Source organism: Petromyzon marinus, chromosome 73 (assembly GCF_048934315.1).
Source record: "Petromyzon marinus isolate PM22_M1 ecotype Great Lakes invasive population chromosome 73, UKy_Petmar_22M1.pri1.0, whole genome shotgun sequence".
NCBI lineage: Eukaryota > Metazoa > Chordata > Hyperoartia > Petromyzontiformes > Petromyzontidae > Petromyzon > Petromyzon marinus.
The window spans coordinates 8,164,679-8,184,553 of NC_133739.1; the positions used below are offsets into that span (position 1 = coordinate 8,164,679).

A 19,875-nucleotide genomic window follows, 5' to 3' on the forward strand; every position below is an offset into this window, starting at 1 on the left:
CGGGTCGCCATCGAGGGAGTGACAAAAGACAAATATATTTCACTACTTGGTGTGTTGAAGAGTGCATCCATAACATTAACAATTTGAGGAGTACGACGTTTCGCTGAAAATTTCATCCAGCATCTTCAGGCGATTTACCAGAATACCCTAGCGCCGTCCAAGGCGCCCTTGAACGTGACGTCACCTCTGCCTGGGTCTCTGCCGATTCTAGTAGAATCCATATTTGGGCAAGGCCACGCCCAGTGACTGGCGGCTCATTAACATAATCTATTCACGTACGGAGCCGCCCATTGTTGGGAGGGGAGTGTTATCGTTCCCCACAAGTGACGTCATGTCACCTCCTGCTGCCGCGTGACGTCACGAGATAACAGGAAGCTGCTGCTCCGCCCGTGCACTGAAATCCGAGGTGAGAAATTCTCATCGCGGTTGTGGTGGTGGTTGTTGTTGTGGTGGTTGTTGTTGTTTACCGAGGTAGAGCCTCGCTCTCTCTCGTAGGGATGTCAATTGAGTAGCAGCGAGCATGGAAGCGATCTCCAGGTTGCAACTTTACAGCGCGGGGCCTAGCCACGCGGGGCCTTGCCTCCTGCCCTCGCCTGATCGCGTTTGCTTCAATTATCTCGCTTAAACCACAACACAAGCAGTCAGAATGCAAACAAAAAAGACAACTCTGATAATATGCACTGTCCTTGAATTTGATTGGTCCACACCCGAGACAGCTTTTCTTAGAGCCTAGTCTCCATTGGTGTTGGACCAGAAGACGCCAAAAGGCGTACAACTCAAAAACAGTGCACCATCAGAGTATTGAGGGCTCGGGGTGAACATTAACATTATGAGACCTCCTTTGCCAGAAACAAGATATAGGAATAGGTTTTACCCTTTTAACTGGCACAAAAAACTGACACCTTTATTCAAGGCATCATATTTGCAAAAACCACAACACCAATGGAGACTAGGTTCTAAGAAAAGCTGTCTCGGGTGTGGACCAATCAAATTCAAGGACAGTGCATATTATCAGAGTTGTATTTTTGTTTGCATTTTGACTGCTTGTGTTGTGGTTATTGCAAATATGATGCCTTGAATAAAGGTGTCAGTTTTTTGTGCCAGTTAAAAGGGTAAAACCTATTCCTATATCTTGTTTCTGGCAAAGGAGGTCTCATAATGTAAATGTTCACCCCGAGCCCTCAATACTCTGATGGTGCACTGTTTTTGAGTTGTACGCCTTTTGGCGTCTTCTGGTCCAACACCAATGGAGACTAAGGGCTCTAAGTAAAAGCTGTCTCGGGTGTGGACCAATCAAATTCAAGGACAGTGCATATTATCAGAGTTGTCTTTTTTGTTTGCATTCTGACTGCTTGTGTTGTGGTTTTTGCAAACATGATGTCTTGAATAAAGGTGTCAGTTTTTTGTGCCAGTTAAAAGGGTAAAACCTATTACTATCTCGCTTAAGTTTAATTTGTCTTCAGGCGGCTCGCCACTTTGTCACTTTGTTTTACTTTTAAATATTCACGCGGTTTTTATTTATTTTTATTTTTTACACCAGGCCAAGCCCGCTTGAGCTGCTGTACCGATTTTTATTTTCAGAAGCGACCTGCCCACAAAACAACACAAGGTGAGGTTCCTCAACAGCGTGGCGGTGTTCACTCTGCAACTACTACAGCAGCAACTACAGCAGCTGCTACAGCAACAGCTGCTGCTGCAGCAGAAACAGTTACAGTCGCAGCAACGGATCCAGCTACAGCAGCTGCTACAGCAACTTCTACAGCAGCAGCTAAAAGTATAGATATTTTTTTCTGTTTAATACGTAGGCTTTCGTGGCCAATATTATTCATAATAAAGGTTTTTGGGTTAGATCGCGTTATTTATAAATGTGTCGTAACCCTCCACCACCCGACACGGCCAATCAGCAAAAAAAAGTGTCACGTTGACAAAAGACAAATAGTTCACTACTTTAGCCCACCGGTGTATTGAAGAGTGAATCTACAACATTTACAGTTTGAGTACGATGTTTCGCTGGTAAATACATCCAGCATCATCGGGCAATTCGCCCGATGATGCTGAAACGTAGTACTCAAACTGTAAATGTTGTTGATTCACTCTTCAACACACTGGTGGGCTAAAGTAGTGAATTATTTGTCTGTTGTCAACGTGACACTTTTTTTTGCTGATTGGCCATGTCGGGTGGTGGAGGGTTACGACACATTTATAAATAACGCGATCTAACCCAAAAACCTTTATTATGAATATGTTTTTCTTTTCCGCTTGTGTGTTAATCTGTGTTTACCCCGGATATTTTAGAGATGGCAATTCTCTTGCTGTGTATCCTACTGCTGTCCCTCCCAGCCATATCTAGTGCCACACTCAACTCTACAAACGGCTATCCTCGTTACTTTGCATCCATACTTGTTGCTCGATTTGCCACTACACCTGCGAATGAAACAGCTCATAGACACTTCTACACTCCATCGTTGTATCCTTTTAAACCCTATCTTTGTCCCATTACTTCACCAGCACTCCTTCCAAACTTCATTCTGCTCTTAAAAATAACACCATCTGCGAGCTGCTGCTATTCGTCCAAGGTTCGCCGCTCTTCATCCTTTCACAGAAAATAATTGTGCAAACTATTCTGCTTTTCTTATTTCTGGGTGGTATTGAGCTTCATCCTGGCCCAAATATAAAGAACTCGTATAATTCTGCATATTTTTATGGCAGGAAAGGTGTTGGTGTTCTACATGTCAACATCAGAGGGCTTGTGACTAAATTAAGTCAACTAAAACTAGAAGTGGCAAATCTTGACCCGGACATTTTTTGCCTAACAGAAACATTTCTCACTCCTGCCGTCAATGACTTGCAGATTACGATTGACAACTACAACCTTTTTCGGCCTGACTGAGGATCTAAAGGAGGTGGAATTGCCATCTATGTTCGTAATACTATTGCATGTTCACCAGCTCACTCCTTAAATTTTGATTTAAAGCTTTCGTGACTGCAGTAATTCATATTCTTAGTTTTTTCGGTAAAGTCACGTTGAAGGGAAACAACAAAATAATAAAATATATATAAAACAATAAAAAAATTCTCACGACGTTTCGACCATAACTCAAACGGTCGTCTTCAGGTGTGTTGGTTTGCATAAATTTATTTTTAAACGGCGCATTTATTTATTTATAAAAACGTTAGCGCCACGCGCAACGATTTGGCAGTTTATTTAGGACTAGTCCATCTATATTCTGAAAAGAGGAGGGGGGAGACGAAATTTTTTATAATGTATGCTGTCTGAAAGCCACTAAGCGTGAACAATCAATTAAGACCTGAAATGGTTTATCAAATCTTTCCAATGATTGCTAAGATAGAATCCATCTTCTCGGTTGAAATTGTCTCTGTGCTTGTATATGTGGATAGCCTCATGAACGAATCTCTCATGGTAGCCAGATGGCTTACAAAGAACCTCTGTCTTGGAAAAGTCAATGGCATGTGAGCCTACTGAATTAGAACAATGATCTGCCATGGCCGAGGTGTTGGTCCTACCGTGTTTAAGGTCTGCTTTGTGTTCACGAATGCGGTCCGAGACATGGTGTTTGATTTCTCCAATGTAACTACTACCACAGAGGCAACTTAGTTTGTAGACACCTGGGTATTGTATGTATTATTGCAGACCACTGCAATAATTGCAAATTCATTCATCCCTAAAAATGAGCAATACCTAATTAAGGCAAGGGCCTCAAAACCACCTAGACTCTATGGGCTACCAAAGATTCATAAAATCGGCATCCCATTACGACCCATAGTCAGTACAATTGGCTCTGCCACATATCAATTAGCAAAATATATAACCAAACAAATACAGCCCTACATCGGTAAGACATCTTCATTCATAAAAAAATTCAGAACATCTTGTGAATGTGATTAAAGATATTAAACTTACTCCTGATGATATTCTGGTAAGTTTTTATGTGATTTCTCTATTCACTAAGGTTCCAGTGGACGAATCGCTTAAATTACTTGATACACTAGTAAAGAATACCGGTTTACCAAAAGATATTCCGAAACTTGCTGGCCATTGTTTAAATAACACTTACTTCTTATGGAGAGGAGATTTCTTTAAACAAAAGGAAGGAGCAGCAATGGGTTCTCCTTTATCCCCTGCTATAGCAAATTTGTACATGGAAAACTTTGAAATAAGAGCACTTGCCTCGAGCACATTAAAACCATCCTTTTGGTTTAGGTATGTGGATGACACTTTGGTTGTCTGGCCACATGGTAAAGATACACTTAATGATTTTCTAAATCATCTCAATGCACAAAACCCAGCCATCCAGTTCACCATGGAAATGGAGGTGAATAACACACTCCCATTCCTAGATATTTTGCTTGGACATGGCCTAAACGGTAAAATAACACACAGCGTTTACAGAAAGCAAACGCACACTGATGCCTATCTGAATACAGAATCACATCATCATCCAGCTCAGAAATCCTCTCTTATCAAGACGCTCATACATCGGGCTAAAACAGTGTCAGATGGTGAGAGTCTAGTGAGAGAGATTAAACACGTTAAAGACGCACTACGACAGAATGGCTACAATAATGCTCAAATTAACAGAGCACTGAATGCCAAATCACGATCGCAAAGCAATACTGCTGAAAGCGACCAGATTGTTAAAACAATAAAAAAATCCATATATCTCAGGAGTAACTGACAAATTAGCCCGTGTTTTGCAAAAACAAAACATTACAGTAAGATTTGGTACAGTACACAAAATTCAAAAACTAGTATCTTGCACTAAAGACGCATTACCTAAACTATCAACAGAAGGTGTATATCGGATTAATTGTTCATGTGGCAGCTGCTACATTGGGCAGACGGGACGTAACATCAGCGTAAGACTAAAATAACATCAGAGAAATATTAAATTATCTCAAACACAACTGTCGGCAGTGGCAGAACATGCTTGTCAACAAGGACACTCAATTGATTTTGACAATGTTGCAGTGGTGTGTAAAACTAATTATTACTGGCAAAGACTAATTAGATAATCCATTGAAATTGAGAGGAACAAGAATAACTTTAATCGCTCTGACAGCTACCGGCTTAGTGCGACCTGGAAGCGTATTATTAAATAATACACATTACATTTTGATTTAAAGATTTACTAATCTACAACTCATTACTAATCATAACCAATGACTGATTACTAATCGATTATATAATTACAATACCCCCCCCCCTCCGCCTCTAATCACTGCACCTGATATGAGTTAAGTGATGACGTCACCCTGCTGCTCTGTATAAAACCGGGAGCAAGCGAGGGCTTTACCATTCTGGCGAATTGCCCGATGACGCTGGATGTATTTACCAGCGAAACGTCGTACTCAAACTGTAAATGTGGATTAACTCTTCAACACACCGGTGGGCTGAAGTAGTGAATTATTTGTCTTTTGTTAACGTAACACTTTTTTTGCTGATTGGCCGTGTCGGGTGGTGGAGGGTTACGACACATTTATAAATAAACGCGATCTAACCCAAAAACCTTTATTATGAATAATATTGGTCGCGAAAGCCTACGTGTTAAACTGACTAACCTCTATGGGGAGGATACTTTTCTTAAAACCAGAAAATTGGAGAAGCTTCGCATTAAGCGGATGAAATTGATATCTTCACTGGCGTTCCTCAAAAGGTGCAGAGATTCAAAGGTAATACCAAACGCAGTTAAAATAACACATCACATAAAGTCTTCTAAAGCTAACCAAATACTACACAAAGCTAGCGAATTATTATTAATAGAGAGAATACAGCACAATAGGAGTGAATTATCTTACATTTCGGAATCGCTAAAGCAGTTACACTTAGATATAAGCAATAGTGTATCTATGCATTATTGGAATATAATCGATAACATAACACAACAATCGGCTGATAATGTGTTTAAACTAACAAAAACTAACCAAATTAATACATTTTCTAGACTACATAATAAACAAATCCCTACTGAAAACCAAAAATTTAAAAACAAAACTGTACTGAACTTGACCAACACTGTATTAACCGGTGACATGGTCTCTATCCTTTCTAAAGGCCTTAACTTTGCCGTTACCCCACGCACAATTCCAGTGGATGAGATAATTGCTGAGGTAGAATCAGCAGTTAGACTCCTTCCACATAATGAGGCAGAGATGACTAGACATGAGGTTGCTAAAATAATTGAGAATAGCAAAGTTCCAAAAGTAAATATTAGCTCTAACGAGGCAAAAGCCTTAAGAGAGCTGCGTGTAAATAAGGATATCCAAATCCTAGCAGCTGATAAAGGCCGCACTACTGTAGTGATGTCACGAGCCGATTATGATAATAAAATTAGAAATTTACTAGAGGAAAGTACCTACATTAAAATTAAACGAGATCCAACTAATACTTTAGAACGTAAGACCACTGCAATAATTGCAAATTCATTCATCCCTAAAAATGAGCAATACCTAATTAAGCCAAGGGCCTCAAAACCACCTAGACTCTATGGGCTACCAAAGATTCATAAAATCGGCATCCCATTACGACCCATAGTCAGTACAATTGGCTCTGCCACATATCAATTAGCAAAATATATAACCAAACAAATACAGCCCTACATCGGTAAGACATCTTCATTCATAAAAAATTCAGAACATCTTGTGAATGTGATTAAAGATATTAAACTTACTTCTGATGATATTCTGGTAAGTTTTGATGTGATTTCTCTATTCACTAAGGTTCCAGTGGACGAATTGCTTAAATTACTTGATACACTAGTAAAGAATACCGGTTTGCCAAAAGATATTCCGAAACTTGCTGGCCATTGTTTAAATAACACTTCTTATGGAGAGGAGATTTCTTTAAACAAAAGGAAGGAGCAGCAATGGGTTCTCCTTTATCCCCTGCTATAGCAAATTTGTACATGGAAAACTTTGAAATAAGAGCACTTGCCTCGAGCACATTAAAACCATCCTTTTGGTTTAGGTATGTGGATGACACTTTGGTTGTCTGGCCACATGGTAAAGATACACTTAATGATTTTCTAAATCATCTCAATGCACAAAACCCGGCCATCCAGTTCACCATGGAAATGGAGGTGAATAACACACTCCCATTCCTATATATTTTGCTTGGACATGGCCTAAACAGTAAAATAACACACAGCGTTTACAGAAAGCAAACGCACACTGATGCCTATCTGAATGCAGAATCACATCATCATCCAGCTCAGAAATCCTCTCTTATCAAGACGCTCATACATCGGGCTAAAACAGTGTCAGATGGTGAGAGTCTAGTGAGAGAGATTAAACACGTTAAAGACGCACTACGACAGAATGGCTACAATAATGCTCAAATTAACAGAGCACTGAATGGCAAATCACGATCGCAAAGCAATACTGCTGAAAGAGACCAGATTGTTAAAACAATAAAAATTTCATATATCTCAGGAGTAACTGACAAATTAGCCCGTGTTTTGCAAAAGCAAAACATTACAGTAAGATTTGGTACAGTACACAAAATTCAAAAACTAGTATCTTGCACTAAAGATGCATTACCTAAACTATCAACAGAAGGTGTATATCGGATTAATTGTTCATGTGGCAGCTGCTACATTGGGCAGACGGGACGTAACATCAGCGTAAGACTAAAAGAACATCAGAGAAATATTAAATTATCTCAAACACAACTCTCGGCAGTGGCAGAACATGCTTGTCAACAAGGACACTCAATTGATTTTGACAACGTTGCAGTGGTGTGTAAAACTAATTATTACTGGCAAAGACTAATTAGATAATCCATTGAAATTGAGAGGAACAAGAATAACTTTAATCGCTCTGACAGCTACCGGCTTAGTGCGGCCTGGAAGCGTATTATTAAATAATACACATTACATTTTGATTTAAAGAATTACTAATCTACAACTCATTACTAATCATGACCAATGACTGATTACGAATCGATTATATAATTACAATACCCCCCCCCCCCTCCGCCTCTAATCACTGCACCTGATATGAGTTAAGTGATGACGTCACCCTGCTGCTCTATATAAAACCGGGAGCAAGCGAGGGCTTTACCATTCTGGCGAATTGCCCGATGACGCTGGATGTATTTACCAGCGAAACGTTGTACTTAAACTGTAAATGTGGATTAACTCTTCAACACACCGGTGGGCTGAAGTAGTGAATTATTTGTCTTTTGTCAACGTGACACTTTTTTTGCTGATTGGCCGTGTCGGGTGGTGGAGGGTTACGACACATTTATAAATAAACGCGATCTAACCCAAAAACCTTTATTATGAATAATATTGGTCGCGAAAGCCTACGTGTTAAACTGAGTGTTAAGATAACAAAAGTGGTTCCACAGGGTTCCATCCTCGGCCCCCTCTTGTTCTCTCTTTATGTAAATGACTTGGGCACTGACCTGGATCATTCCAGGGTAAATCTTTTTGCAGATGACACGATACTGATTACTGCTGGCCGCTCTCCAGATGACGTGATTGCTAAGCTCCAGGGTGATTTCAACAAACTACAACATCAGCTAGTTGCTCTTAAGCTAGTCCTAAATACCTCCAAAACCAAGGTGCTATACTTCTCACCGGGACTAAAGCAGGAAGTTATTTTTCCCAAATTACATTCCTTAAATAATGATCAAATAGAGCAAGTCAAGTTCTATAAGTATCTTGGGGTCATCCTGGGTTCAAAACTGAATTTTGAAGATCACATTGATTATATTGGTAAAAAGACAAAAATAAAAATTGGTTTTCTGTATCGACATAAGCACTGCTTCCCCCCAATGTTCCGTTTGGAATTGATAAAAGCTACCATACTGCCTCTACTTGACTACTGTGAGATCGTGTATAAATCAGTCCCAAGTACTGTACTGAAGAAGCTTGATTCCATCTATCACTCGGCCTTAGGATTTGCATTGAACTGCCCATATAGGACTCACCACTGATCTCTACATTGGGTCAAACTTAACATCTCTTAATGTTCGACGGCTTGTACACTAGATCTTATTTATTCATGATGTACTTACAAAAAAATTCGCAGACTACCAGCTGGATCTCCTCTCTGTTTCAAAGAACAAATTTGACCTCAGGTCTTCGCTCATCTACCAGCTTCATATTCCATATTGCCGTACAAAAACCGGAGGAAGGGCCTTTGCTATTGATGCCCCCAGGGTCTGGAATGCTATTGCCAATAAACTTCAACTTGAATCACTACCTATGAGATCTTCACTCAAAACTGCTCTAGAGGAGTTGTACACCCCTAGCTGCCACTGCTATTCAGTGGCCTAAAATAAAATAAAATGTTTCGCTCCGGATGACCGCTGCAAAGTATTACCTGTATTTTGATTTAGCGTGCTGATCTTAAAGGTGCATTGAAAAATGTGATACTCTGATGCTCCTGTTGTTTGTGGAGTGACTCATGCAGCCAGCTGTGGCTCTAGGGTTTGGTGTTACATGTTATTTATGTAGTTTATTGTTAAAACTTCGGTCACAGTTCCTATGATCACTGTTACATTGCATTTATGGCTTTATTTTGGTGATTTCTAAACGTTTTTTAGTTTGGCCATATTTTTGTTTATTGTAGTACGGCGTTAGACTGATGGCCTTAATCTAAGTTTTCTTCTTGTTGTTGTTTGACTTGCATCCCACTGGGATTTTTGCACACAGCGTTGGTGTACGGTGCTTTTTCAGGAATATTTTGATGTTTTTTTCCTGGATTTTCTGTTTGCACATGCACAAAGTCACTTTAAGATGTTTTCTTGTTCACGTTTTAGTTTTTTTGTTTGTTGCGGTTGCACCAGATTCAAGAGCCGAATGGCTCACAGGGCTATACCAAATAAATGAAACTATGGAACTAAATTATGAAACTAACTCTAGACGCGTGGCGGTGTTCACTCTAGACACGTGGCGTGTTCACTCTAGACGCGTGGCGGTGTTCACTCTAGACGCGTGGCGGTATTCACTCTGGACGCGTGGCGGTGTTCACTCTGGACGCGTAGCGATGTTCACTCTGGACGCGTGGCAATGTTCACTCTGGACGCGTGGCGGTGTTCACTCTAGACGCGTGGCGGTGTTCACTCTAGACGCGTGGCGGTGTTCACTCTAGACGCGTGGCGGTATTCACTCTGGACGCGTGGCGGTGTTCACTCTGGACGCGTAGCGGTGTTCACTCTGGACGCGTGGCGGTGTTCACTCTGGACGCGTGGCGGTGTTCACTCTAGACGCGTGGCGGTGTTCACTGTAGACGCGTGGCGGTGTTCACTCTAGACGCGTGGTGGTGTTCACTGTAGACGCGTGGCGGTGTTCACTCTAGACGCGTGGCGGTGTTCACTCTAGACGCGTGGCGGTGTTCACTGTAGACGCGTGGCGGTGTTCACTCTAGACGCGTGGCGGTGTTCACTGTAGACGCGTGGCGGTGTTCACTCTGGACGCGTGGCGGTGTTCACTCTGGACGCGTGGCGGTGTTCACTCTGGACGCGTAGCGGTGTTCACTCTGGACACGTGGCGGTGTTTACTCTGGATGCGTGGCGGTGTTCACTCTGGACGCGTGGCGGTGTTCACTCTAGACGCGTGGCGGTGTTCACTCTAGACGCGTGGCGGTGTTCTCTCTGGACGCGTGGCGGTATTCACTCTGGACGCATGGCGGTGTTAACTCTGGACGCGTAGCGGTGTTCACTCTGGACGCGTGGCGGTGTTCACTCTGGACGCGTGGCGGTGTTCACTGTAGACGCGTGGCGGTGTTCACTGTAGACGCGTGGCGGTGTTCACGCTAGACGCGTGGCGGTGTTCACTGTAGACGCGTGGCGGTGTTCACTCTGGACGCGTGGCGGTGTTCACTCTGGACGCGTGGCGGTGTTCACTCTGGAAGCGTGGCGGTGTTCACTCTAGACGCGTGGCGGTGTTCACTCTAGCATGAATTCTGAGCAGGTGAAGGTGGCCAGGCATGGGTCTGGACACACCACCACCTATGAACCATGCCAGTGTGTGAGAGTGGTGGAGCCAGTGGGGGTGGGGTAGGCAGGTTCCCCCCAAAGATCCAATCGAAATCCCTAATTTCGATAGGGTCATTGGGGTTTATTAGTAACTAGCTTTGTTGTATATGTGGGTGTTATGAAAATTGGATGAAAATAATGAAAATGAAATGAAATTTGAAATTTGCATAATGTATCCGAAATTATGTTAATTTGTGTAATTATGCATATAAATTATGCTAATTCGAGAGATAATCGTATTTATTTATGCACTTGGGTGTGGTTATGTTAACGACAGCCTTTATGATAATCAGGCCCCGCCTCGTTGACGAGGGTCGGTTATCAATAGGAATAATGCAATTAATCGTATGCAGTTATGCTAGTGTCAAGAGTCAACTCGGCTTCATGGTTTAACTTCGTGTTATTGATCAGGATAATACACTGATTCTCGCTTTAGCATTTACTGAGTATGGATTAGTGTGTTTATGTTAGGTCCCCAAGTTCAGGTCTCAATTAGAGTATTATAATGCAAGGTCCCCGAGTTCAAATCTCAGAGTGTTTGTGTAAGGTCACCAAGTTCATATCTCATCGCAGAACCAGATCTTATGCATAGATTTCAGGAAAGAATCACACGACCACTTCTGCATTAATCAATTTATTTCTAATTAAACCTTAACTCTAAAAGATACAACTCTCGGCTTGGAATTACAACACAGTATCAACACAGTCTCATCAATGACTGGGTTGTTTCAGTTTGACCACAGCACCTGTGGTTAACTCTGCCGCGTGACGCGAGCTGTTGGTGAGAGAGAGAGTCGTTAAAACATCTAAACACAACAAAACTTGATGATACTCTATTATGAAAGATTATATTGGAATTCACTCTTATGAGAGATTATACTGGAATTCACTCTATTATGAAAGATTATACTTGAATTTACTCTATTATGAGGTTATACTAGAATTTGCACACACAGTACCGCGCTTATGCATAGACCTATAAGCAACCCTTATCACGTTGTTAGCACATTAGGTCAAGGAACAGTTAATTATTCTGTAGAGTACGCGAGTACATGCGTGATCAGCAGCGAGAAGTACTTAAGATTATATGACGATATTAATACGAAAAAGGCGATCAAAAACAGTTTTTATTCCCAAAGGCACAAATATCTCAACAGATCCATCGGGTAGATTATATGATTACCGCAATGGCTTAGGGTGAGGGGGTGCGGTGGGGTGTGCTCTCTCCCCTGATATCCTTATCTTGGACTAACGTTTAATTAATTGTGGACCAGATCGCCTGATAAGGAAGCCGGTTGGATACGCTATTCCCCCACGTGAGCGTAGCTCCGTGGTGAAGGTGTCAAGGATTCATTCATATTGATGGATCGGTTTGTACTTATGCGATTAGAAGTACAGCCCAAAACAAAATATTAAGGAGGAAATATTACGAATATACTTATAAACGACGGAGTGTTCACCCGATATGCCGCGATGCCTTCACAGCCACTGATGGCCTATGGACTTGAGTATTGGCTTCTGATTAAGGACCCGTGTATGTTTGAGTGATATGAATTGTTTTGAATAGTCAGTGTTTGGAGTTGAGTCTTTAGGTCAAGCAAACGCCTGATTTGTCGTGTAGTGGGGCAGTGTGCGTCATACGTATCAGTTGATTAGGCTCGGCCCACACTGGTTGACGTAGGCTGACCAGCTGACACGTCGTTGTAGTTGCGATGGCGTACACAGCACGCTCGTAGCGTGCGCGGGAGGTGACTCGGCTTGGCAGCTGGCCCACGTTGTTGTAGTTGATGGCGTACACAGCACGCTCGTAGCGTGCGCGGGAGGGGAGTCGGCTTGGCACGGTTGCGCAATCGGCGCTGGCGATGCACGTTCGTAGTCTCGTCGCTAAACAGCGAGCCTCGCTACTCTGGCGATGGTGGAGACTTCTTCTGCGTCTGCAGGAATGAGTTGGGCTGGCAAGCTGGTCTTGGTCAGCTTGCTGATGAGTTGGGTTGATAAGCTGGCGAGCGGGACTTGCTCGCTTGCAGACAAGATGGGGAGCCGCTCCGATGAGTTGAGCCCCGGTGGGCGATGAGCTCCTTGCTGGTGAGCTGAGTAGCTGAGGAGCTCCGTTGATGAGTTCCCCCGAACTCTTGCTGATGAGATGGCGAGCTCAGCTGATGGGCTCAGCTGAGCTCAGCCGAGCCGAACCGGACTCCGATGAGCCGGCCGAACTGAACTTTCTATGCGTCAGCGTCCTCTTTTATGCCAAATCCTTCCTCTTGACTCCTCCCCACAAGGTGGGGCTTTTGGATTTATCGGTGTGTCATGGTCTGGAGCGTGTGTCCGTCCTTGTGTCCTTGTATATGTGTATCCTTGTGTGCGTCATTTACGGCCTTGTTCTATTGATTCCTCTTTCCATAGACCAGGGGTGGGCAAATTTTTTGACTCGCGGGCCACAATGGGTTCTAAAATTTGACAGAGGGTCCGGGCCAGGAACAGATGGCTGGAGTGTTTGTGTGAACTAATATAAATGACATGTAAAAATAATTATATGAAAGAATTTGGCCTTTAACAGGTAGCAAAGCATTTATTTGCAAGGCAATTTAACAAATTGCACGAACATGAACAATACAAAAACATTGTAACTCCTGGTCAAAGTGCGCCATCTAATGGGGAAATGGGGGCATTACAGAAGAAGGGGAAAATTTAATTTAATAATAATATTTGGACAAGTTCGGCAGGCCGGATTAAAAAGCCCAACGGGCCGTATACGGCCCGGGGGCCGTACTTTGCCCATGTCTGCCATAGACCATCAAAAAAACAGCAGGTGTTATATATTTTCTCAAGGCGTCTTTGTCTGTGTGGCACAACCTTGAGGGAGGCGGACTTCTCCCCTGTGTGACCGACTCTCACCGCTTCCCAGACCCAGGCCCCCTCTTTTCATACCATCAAAAACAACAGGCGTTTCAAATCATCTCACAGGCATCTTTGTCTGTGTTGCACAACCTGGAGGGACCTTTACCGATGCACGAAGAAATGGTTAAGTTTTTCTTAAGTTAACATTTTCATCACAGACTTACAGTTATGATTCCACACGTGACTCGAGGTCTGCTTGTTTGCTGTGTCAGTCTTCCCTCGTGGCGCTTGACTTCAGCTCCATGGAAAGTGCTCTCTTAAGCATATGTATACTCTCATCATGTACAGCAGGGAGACAAAGGCGGCCAGGAGACACTCTCTTTTTCCCTGGCCCCCGGTCTCAAGTATCTGCAAGGCCATGCCAGCGGGACATAGCTCATGGCGCCTTTAAATGAAACTCCCTGTCCCACTCTCTCGCTGTCTGTCTCAGTCTCTGCCCCATTATCGTGCAACTGCTAGCTTTAGCACAAACACCCGATGGGGTCTCTCCCGCCCTTGCTTCAGGGCTGCGCCTTTATCCGGACTACACCGCCATGCGTCTCGAGGCTCCTCATTAATTTCGTCATTCCGTCTGGCTGCGGTGGAGAAGTGTTATCTCTGTTTTCGGCCTTGTGAACGCAGGTGCTGAAATAATTGCTTGGCGTCTGTCCTCTCTCTCGCGCTACGATCTAGACAAAGGCGCCTCTGCTCCTCTTCCATTGCCCTTGGGTCAACACTGCACTATTATTCGCCTATGCTAAGGTTAGGGAATTCGTTTTGACTTGAGTAAAAATTCTGTGTTTGTCATGCGCTTCGGTCAGGTTGTACAGGAACTTATTCAAGATGAATTAACATTCAGTATTGGATTAGCAAATGGGCAATAATTCATTGCTGTAGCTCGTAGCCTTGTCTCCAATTGGAGCGAGCACGAGGATCGATAGTTTAGCCTACTCCTGTTGTCGAATTTCGAACTTTAACGTTACTTTAAAGCAATGCAGTGTAACTGGATGATCTTTTTGACTTACCTATGTCTGTGGCTACTGTGAACTCTCCGCGACCCTAGGCACCGCTTGCTCTCAGCCTGCAGCTTGCTGTGCTGCGCTCTGTCTGCCTCATTATTTAATTTCAAAACAACCGCCCTCTCATGGCCTCCACGTGCGGTTCGTTTAGGTTAGCCCTACCTTACACTCAGCCTGTGATAATTGCCTTGTAATTTCCCCAACCCAATTATTGCCAAGGTCTGCTGCTGAGTTCGTTAGCACGCTCTTATCTCCGCTTTCACCCGCTACGGGAGGACAAGGCGTCTTTTTGGCTTACGTGTTGTTTTTCAGTTACTATGCTCTTATGTTTTTATTCATTAATTATTTTTTAAAAAAATATATGTATAAGCGAATTTCTTGTTAATAATAATTTTGGAAAAAGGTGCATATTCAACAGCTTCACTGCCCGCCTTCGCCCGGGACTTGGATTGTTGTCTTGTATAAATTTCATATTCCCTTATATTTCACTGAAAAACCCTTAAAAATGTTGATGCTTGCAAGAAAGAAAAAAAGCCGAAACAAATCAAGTTACCTAAATCGGATGTTTTCACTCAAGGAAATTTAACCTTAATCTACTTCTGTGCAAGGCCACTCGGGAAAATAGTCGCGTTCACTCAGAAATTCCAAATGGCATAAACTGTGAAAATTTCACGACACCAGAGCTCAGCGTTGGAGAGGTTTTGCTGCTTCACACAAACAAACAGATGTAATGTTCTGCTTCATATTTAAGATAGCAGTTTCTACACGTTCTTCGCACGGAGGATATGTATTGAAACTCCGGGAAACCAATGGCTTCATCGGCCAGGAGCGAAGCGCCACCTAAAATCTCCCGGCACGCTGTTAACAGCTCTAAGCATTGCAGAGCACTTAACTCAGGTGTGTTGCGGGTTGACGCCACAAACTTCATGGTCGTACAAAATATACAAAAGTCTATTTTTATACTTTTTTCATTGTGCACGGTATGGAACCTACCCACATGCCAAATTTCAAGTGTGTAGCATGTTGGGAAGTATGCTAAACATTTCGAACAGACACACGCACACGTATCCACACATTTCCCTTTTATATATAGACTAGCTTTACTACCCGGCTTTGCCCGGGACTTTGATTCTTGTCTTGGATTAAAACACGGCCTTCGCAGAGTGTTGGTGGGGGGGTATGCGTGACGTCAGCAGGCACACTGCTTAACGCTGCCGCATAGGGTGACATCTCAGATATGACGGCTATTTTAATACTTTGTGCATTGTGTCCAGTCTGGAAGCTACCCACATGACAAAGTTCAAGTTGTGTTGCATGTCGGGAAGTATGCTGAACATTTAAAACAGACACACATTCACACATTTCCCTTTTATCGTTATAGATGAATCAGCATTTTGCAACCCCCACTGCCACCGCGTGACATATTATTACGTGCCAGGGACTCTATGAGAGGACAACAGTCCGTGTTCATAATTGGCAATAAGTAACGGCAAAGCTGTTACAAGCGACTCACAGAATTGTGCGCAGTTGCGTATACAGTACACGACTTCCCTGAAGGCAAACACCTTCAGTGAGCGCGATGCCTTTCACACGCGTCGAGTAAAAAGCATAGGACAAGTCCTTACTTAGTAATAACTCCTTACTAACAACTCCTTAATTACTAACAACTCCTATAATTTTTCATTGCTGAAAGGGGCTACCCCCCCCCACCTGAAAATCTTGGCTCCACCTCTGAGTGTGTGAAAGGGTCAAGTTTGTATTTGCAGTAAAGTCTATGAACTCTATTGAGCATGGAGGTTATATCAAAACAGTAGTTTATTTTTGTTTTCCTCTGCAACTCTTTATAAGAATGTAGTCAGGAAGTTATCACAGCACACGTGCAGCTGAAGTCGGAACTGTTCATCCCAGCATTCAAGGACATCTGTGCCTGGCTTTCACACCTCTACGTTGTGATTGAACATTAATTTATGCATTTCTGCATAACACAAATAGTATTATTTTCAACACCCTTTGCTACGTCAGCTGAATTTAGCTTTCATAAATATTCCTTTTCAAGCCAGACAGCCGAAATTGTGTGCTCAGAGTTTTGGGTTAACATTCATTTTGAAGATACGAGGGCTTCCAGGCACGTTTATGACCATTTGCCCTCTCCTTATGTGCCATAACAGCCCGTGTGATGAATTTGGGACACGTTTTCACTATATTATGAATATATGAATAAGTATAGACGTGTGCATCACGTGTGACTGTATAAATGTATTCCTCTGTGCATCGATACGGACATGTAGATTGTGTGGATATTCTTTTTTTCTGTCTGCAGCTGTCGCTTCCTCTGCAGAATTGTTCTGATGGAGCAAAGGCACTTGGCGCGGCTCGGTGCAAAAAGGCAACAATGCGACCGGTGTACATACAGCACGGATCGTCCTGCACATTTGACACGGCACCAGAGAACCCACACGGGAGAGAAACCCTTCAAGTGCAGTGTGTGTGGGAAGGCGTTTTCAGATTCATATCCTCTTGTAGCACTTCAGAGAACACACACGGGAGATAAACCCTTCAAGTCCAGTGTGTGTGGTAAGGCGTTTTCACAGTCACCACATCTTCATGTACACCAGAGAACACACACGGGAGAGAAACCCTTCAAGTGCAGTGTGTGTGGGAAGGCGTTTGCACGTTCACAAAATCTTCATGTACACCAGAGAGCACACACGGGAGAGAAGCCCTTCAAGTGCAGTGTGTGTGGGAAGGCGTTTGCACGTTTACAAACTCTTCATGTACACCAGAGAGCACACACGGGAGAGAAACCCTTCAAGTGCAGTGTGTGTGGGAAGGCGTTTGCACGTTCACAAACTCTTCAAGTACACCAGAGAGCACACACGGGAGAGAAACCCTTCAAGTGCAGTGTGTGTGGGAAGGCGTTTGCACGTGCACAAACTCTTCGTGTACACCAGAGAACCCACACAGGAGATAAACCCTTCAAGTGCAGTGTGTGTGGGAAGGCGTTTTCACAGTCACCAAATCTTCATGTGCACCAGAGAACACACACGGGAGAGAAACCCTTCAAGTGCAGTGTGTGTGGGAAGGCGTTTTCACAGTCACCAAGTCTTCATGTACACCAGAGAACACACACGGGAAAGAAACCCTTCAAGTGCAGTGTGTGTGGGAAGGCGTTTGCACGTTCACCAAATCTTCATGTACACCAGAGAACACACACGGGAGAGAAACCCTTCAAGTGCAGTGTGTGTGGGAAGGCGTTTTCAGATTCATCTTATCTTGTAGCACACCGGAGAACACACACGGGAGAGAAACCCTTCAAGTGCAGTTTGTGTGGGAAGGCGTTTGCATGTTCATCAAATCTTCATGTACACCAGAGAACACACAAGCATCAGAAGATCCACAAGACGTGGAGTCTGAAATCAGCTTGTGAAAGTCAAAGTGCTGCAATGAGCCCATCCCTCATGAAACAAGAACCGGAAGAAAATTCCAGCTTGGACACTTTTAAAGGTATAGAGGTGAAATATGAAGAGGTGAAGGTGAAATGTGAAGAAGTGATGGTGAAGAGCGAAGGAGTGAGGGTAAAATGTGAATATGCAGATTCAACTCCAAAATCGGACCTTCATATCGATGGAGGCAACGTGAAGCAGGAGGAGAATTCTGACTGTGAGGCAGAGCGAGGCAACTCCAAGCAGTTTGTGGAAGTGGAGGTGTGGGTGGACTTTCTCCGAGACAATACAAAGTCAAATGGAGACCCGGTAGATGTGTAAGCTTGAGACGATGTCGCTCCAATAGATGCACCTTTGTCACAGCCTTTAATGACAAGAATGTGAAGTTGAACACTCAATTCCTAGGTTCAACCTGCAGGGTCAGAGCGGCCAGTCTTTGTAGACCTGTGGGTTGCGTAGATCTCTGACCATGAGCGAGAGCCAAGAAGCTCTCAGGCATTCACAAGGTTCTAATAATTCCATTTATATGGTGCTTGCTTAATCGCCTCTGGCAATTCGGAGTTTTGTATCGTATCTCGCCTCAAACACTCGAAGAGCATCCCCAAGTAACAGCTGCCCCTGTGTGGTACACGGTGGTGGCCCTGAACCGGCCTGCATGTGAACAAGAGCCTGTCAGTTGGGGGCGTTGGTTTTTGTGGCATCTCAGTTGTGGAGTTTGTAGGGAATGTTTAGAATTTGATAAATTTTGACCGAGACGCCAGCATGACTTCTGCCGCGGCAACGTCTGGATGTTTTCGCCTAAGGACGACCTCTGGTGTTGCGATTGAAATGTCGTGATTTATTTTTTTCGTTTTATTTTCTACCTGCGTGAATTTACCGAAAGAACCAACGTATTTGAAAGACGTCTTGTCTGCTGAGCTTGTTCATATCCGTGTACATCGATGTCCCACATTGCTTATACGGACACACCACACACAATGAAATAAATAGAAACTAGAACTACTTAATTCCGGGGATGGGCAAACATTGAGGAATCTCTTTCAATGGAGCGAGTTAAGTTTGTTCAATTCAACATCCCTCTGTCCGTCTGTGTCTCTGTTCCCCTCTGTGTCTCTCTCTCGCTGCCTGTGTCTCTGTCGTCTCTGTATCTTTCTTTCTGTCTTCCGCTTGTCTGTGTCTGTCCACCTCTCTTTTGTCAGTCTGTGTGTGTGTCTATCGGCGTCTTTCCAACCGTATTCAACTACCGCCAGTAGCAACATGCGCCCGTTCAACTTTCACGGGCCCACGACTGCACGCGACTCAAACTTGCTCCGAGTCTCTGTGTGTATTTGGAACTTCTTTCGCACCGTACGTAGCCAACCATGCTAATCTGTGGGTCTCTCTGTGTGTGAGTCTCTGTGTGTATCTGGAACTTCTTTCGCACCGTACGTAGCGGAACCTGCACAGGAGGAGCGGCTGTTATCTGTGGAGCTGTGGGCTGGGTACCATCTGTCAGCGGGAGCGAGAGACGATGAAGCTCCCAAGCATTCAC

General features: G+C 43.6%; 1 protein-coding gene across 1 annotated transcript in view; it reads left to right on the forward strand.

The window, feature by feature from the left end:
- The first annotated feature begins 298 nt into the window (after nt 1-298).
- The window catches only part of LOC142907028 (uncharacterized), a 29,453-nt gene continuing 9,876 nt past the window's right edge, over nt 299-19,875 (forward strand). The window contains exons 1-3 of the mRNA XM_076055958.1: nt 299-406; nt 1,582-1,774; nt 17,222-18,255. Of these exons, the coding sequence (XP_075912073.1) occupies nt 17,250-18,255 (1,006 nt within the window). The 5' untranslated portion in view covers nt 299-406; nt 1,582-1,774; nt 17,222-17,249. The remainder of the gene's footprint in view (nt 407-1,581; nt 1,775-17,221; nt 18,256-19,875) is intronic.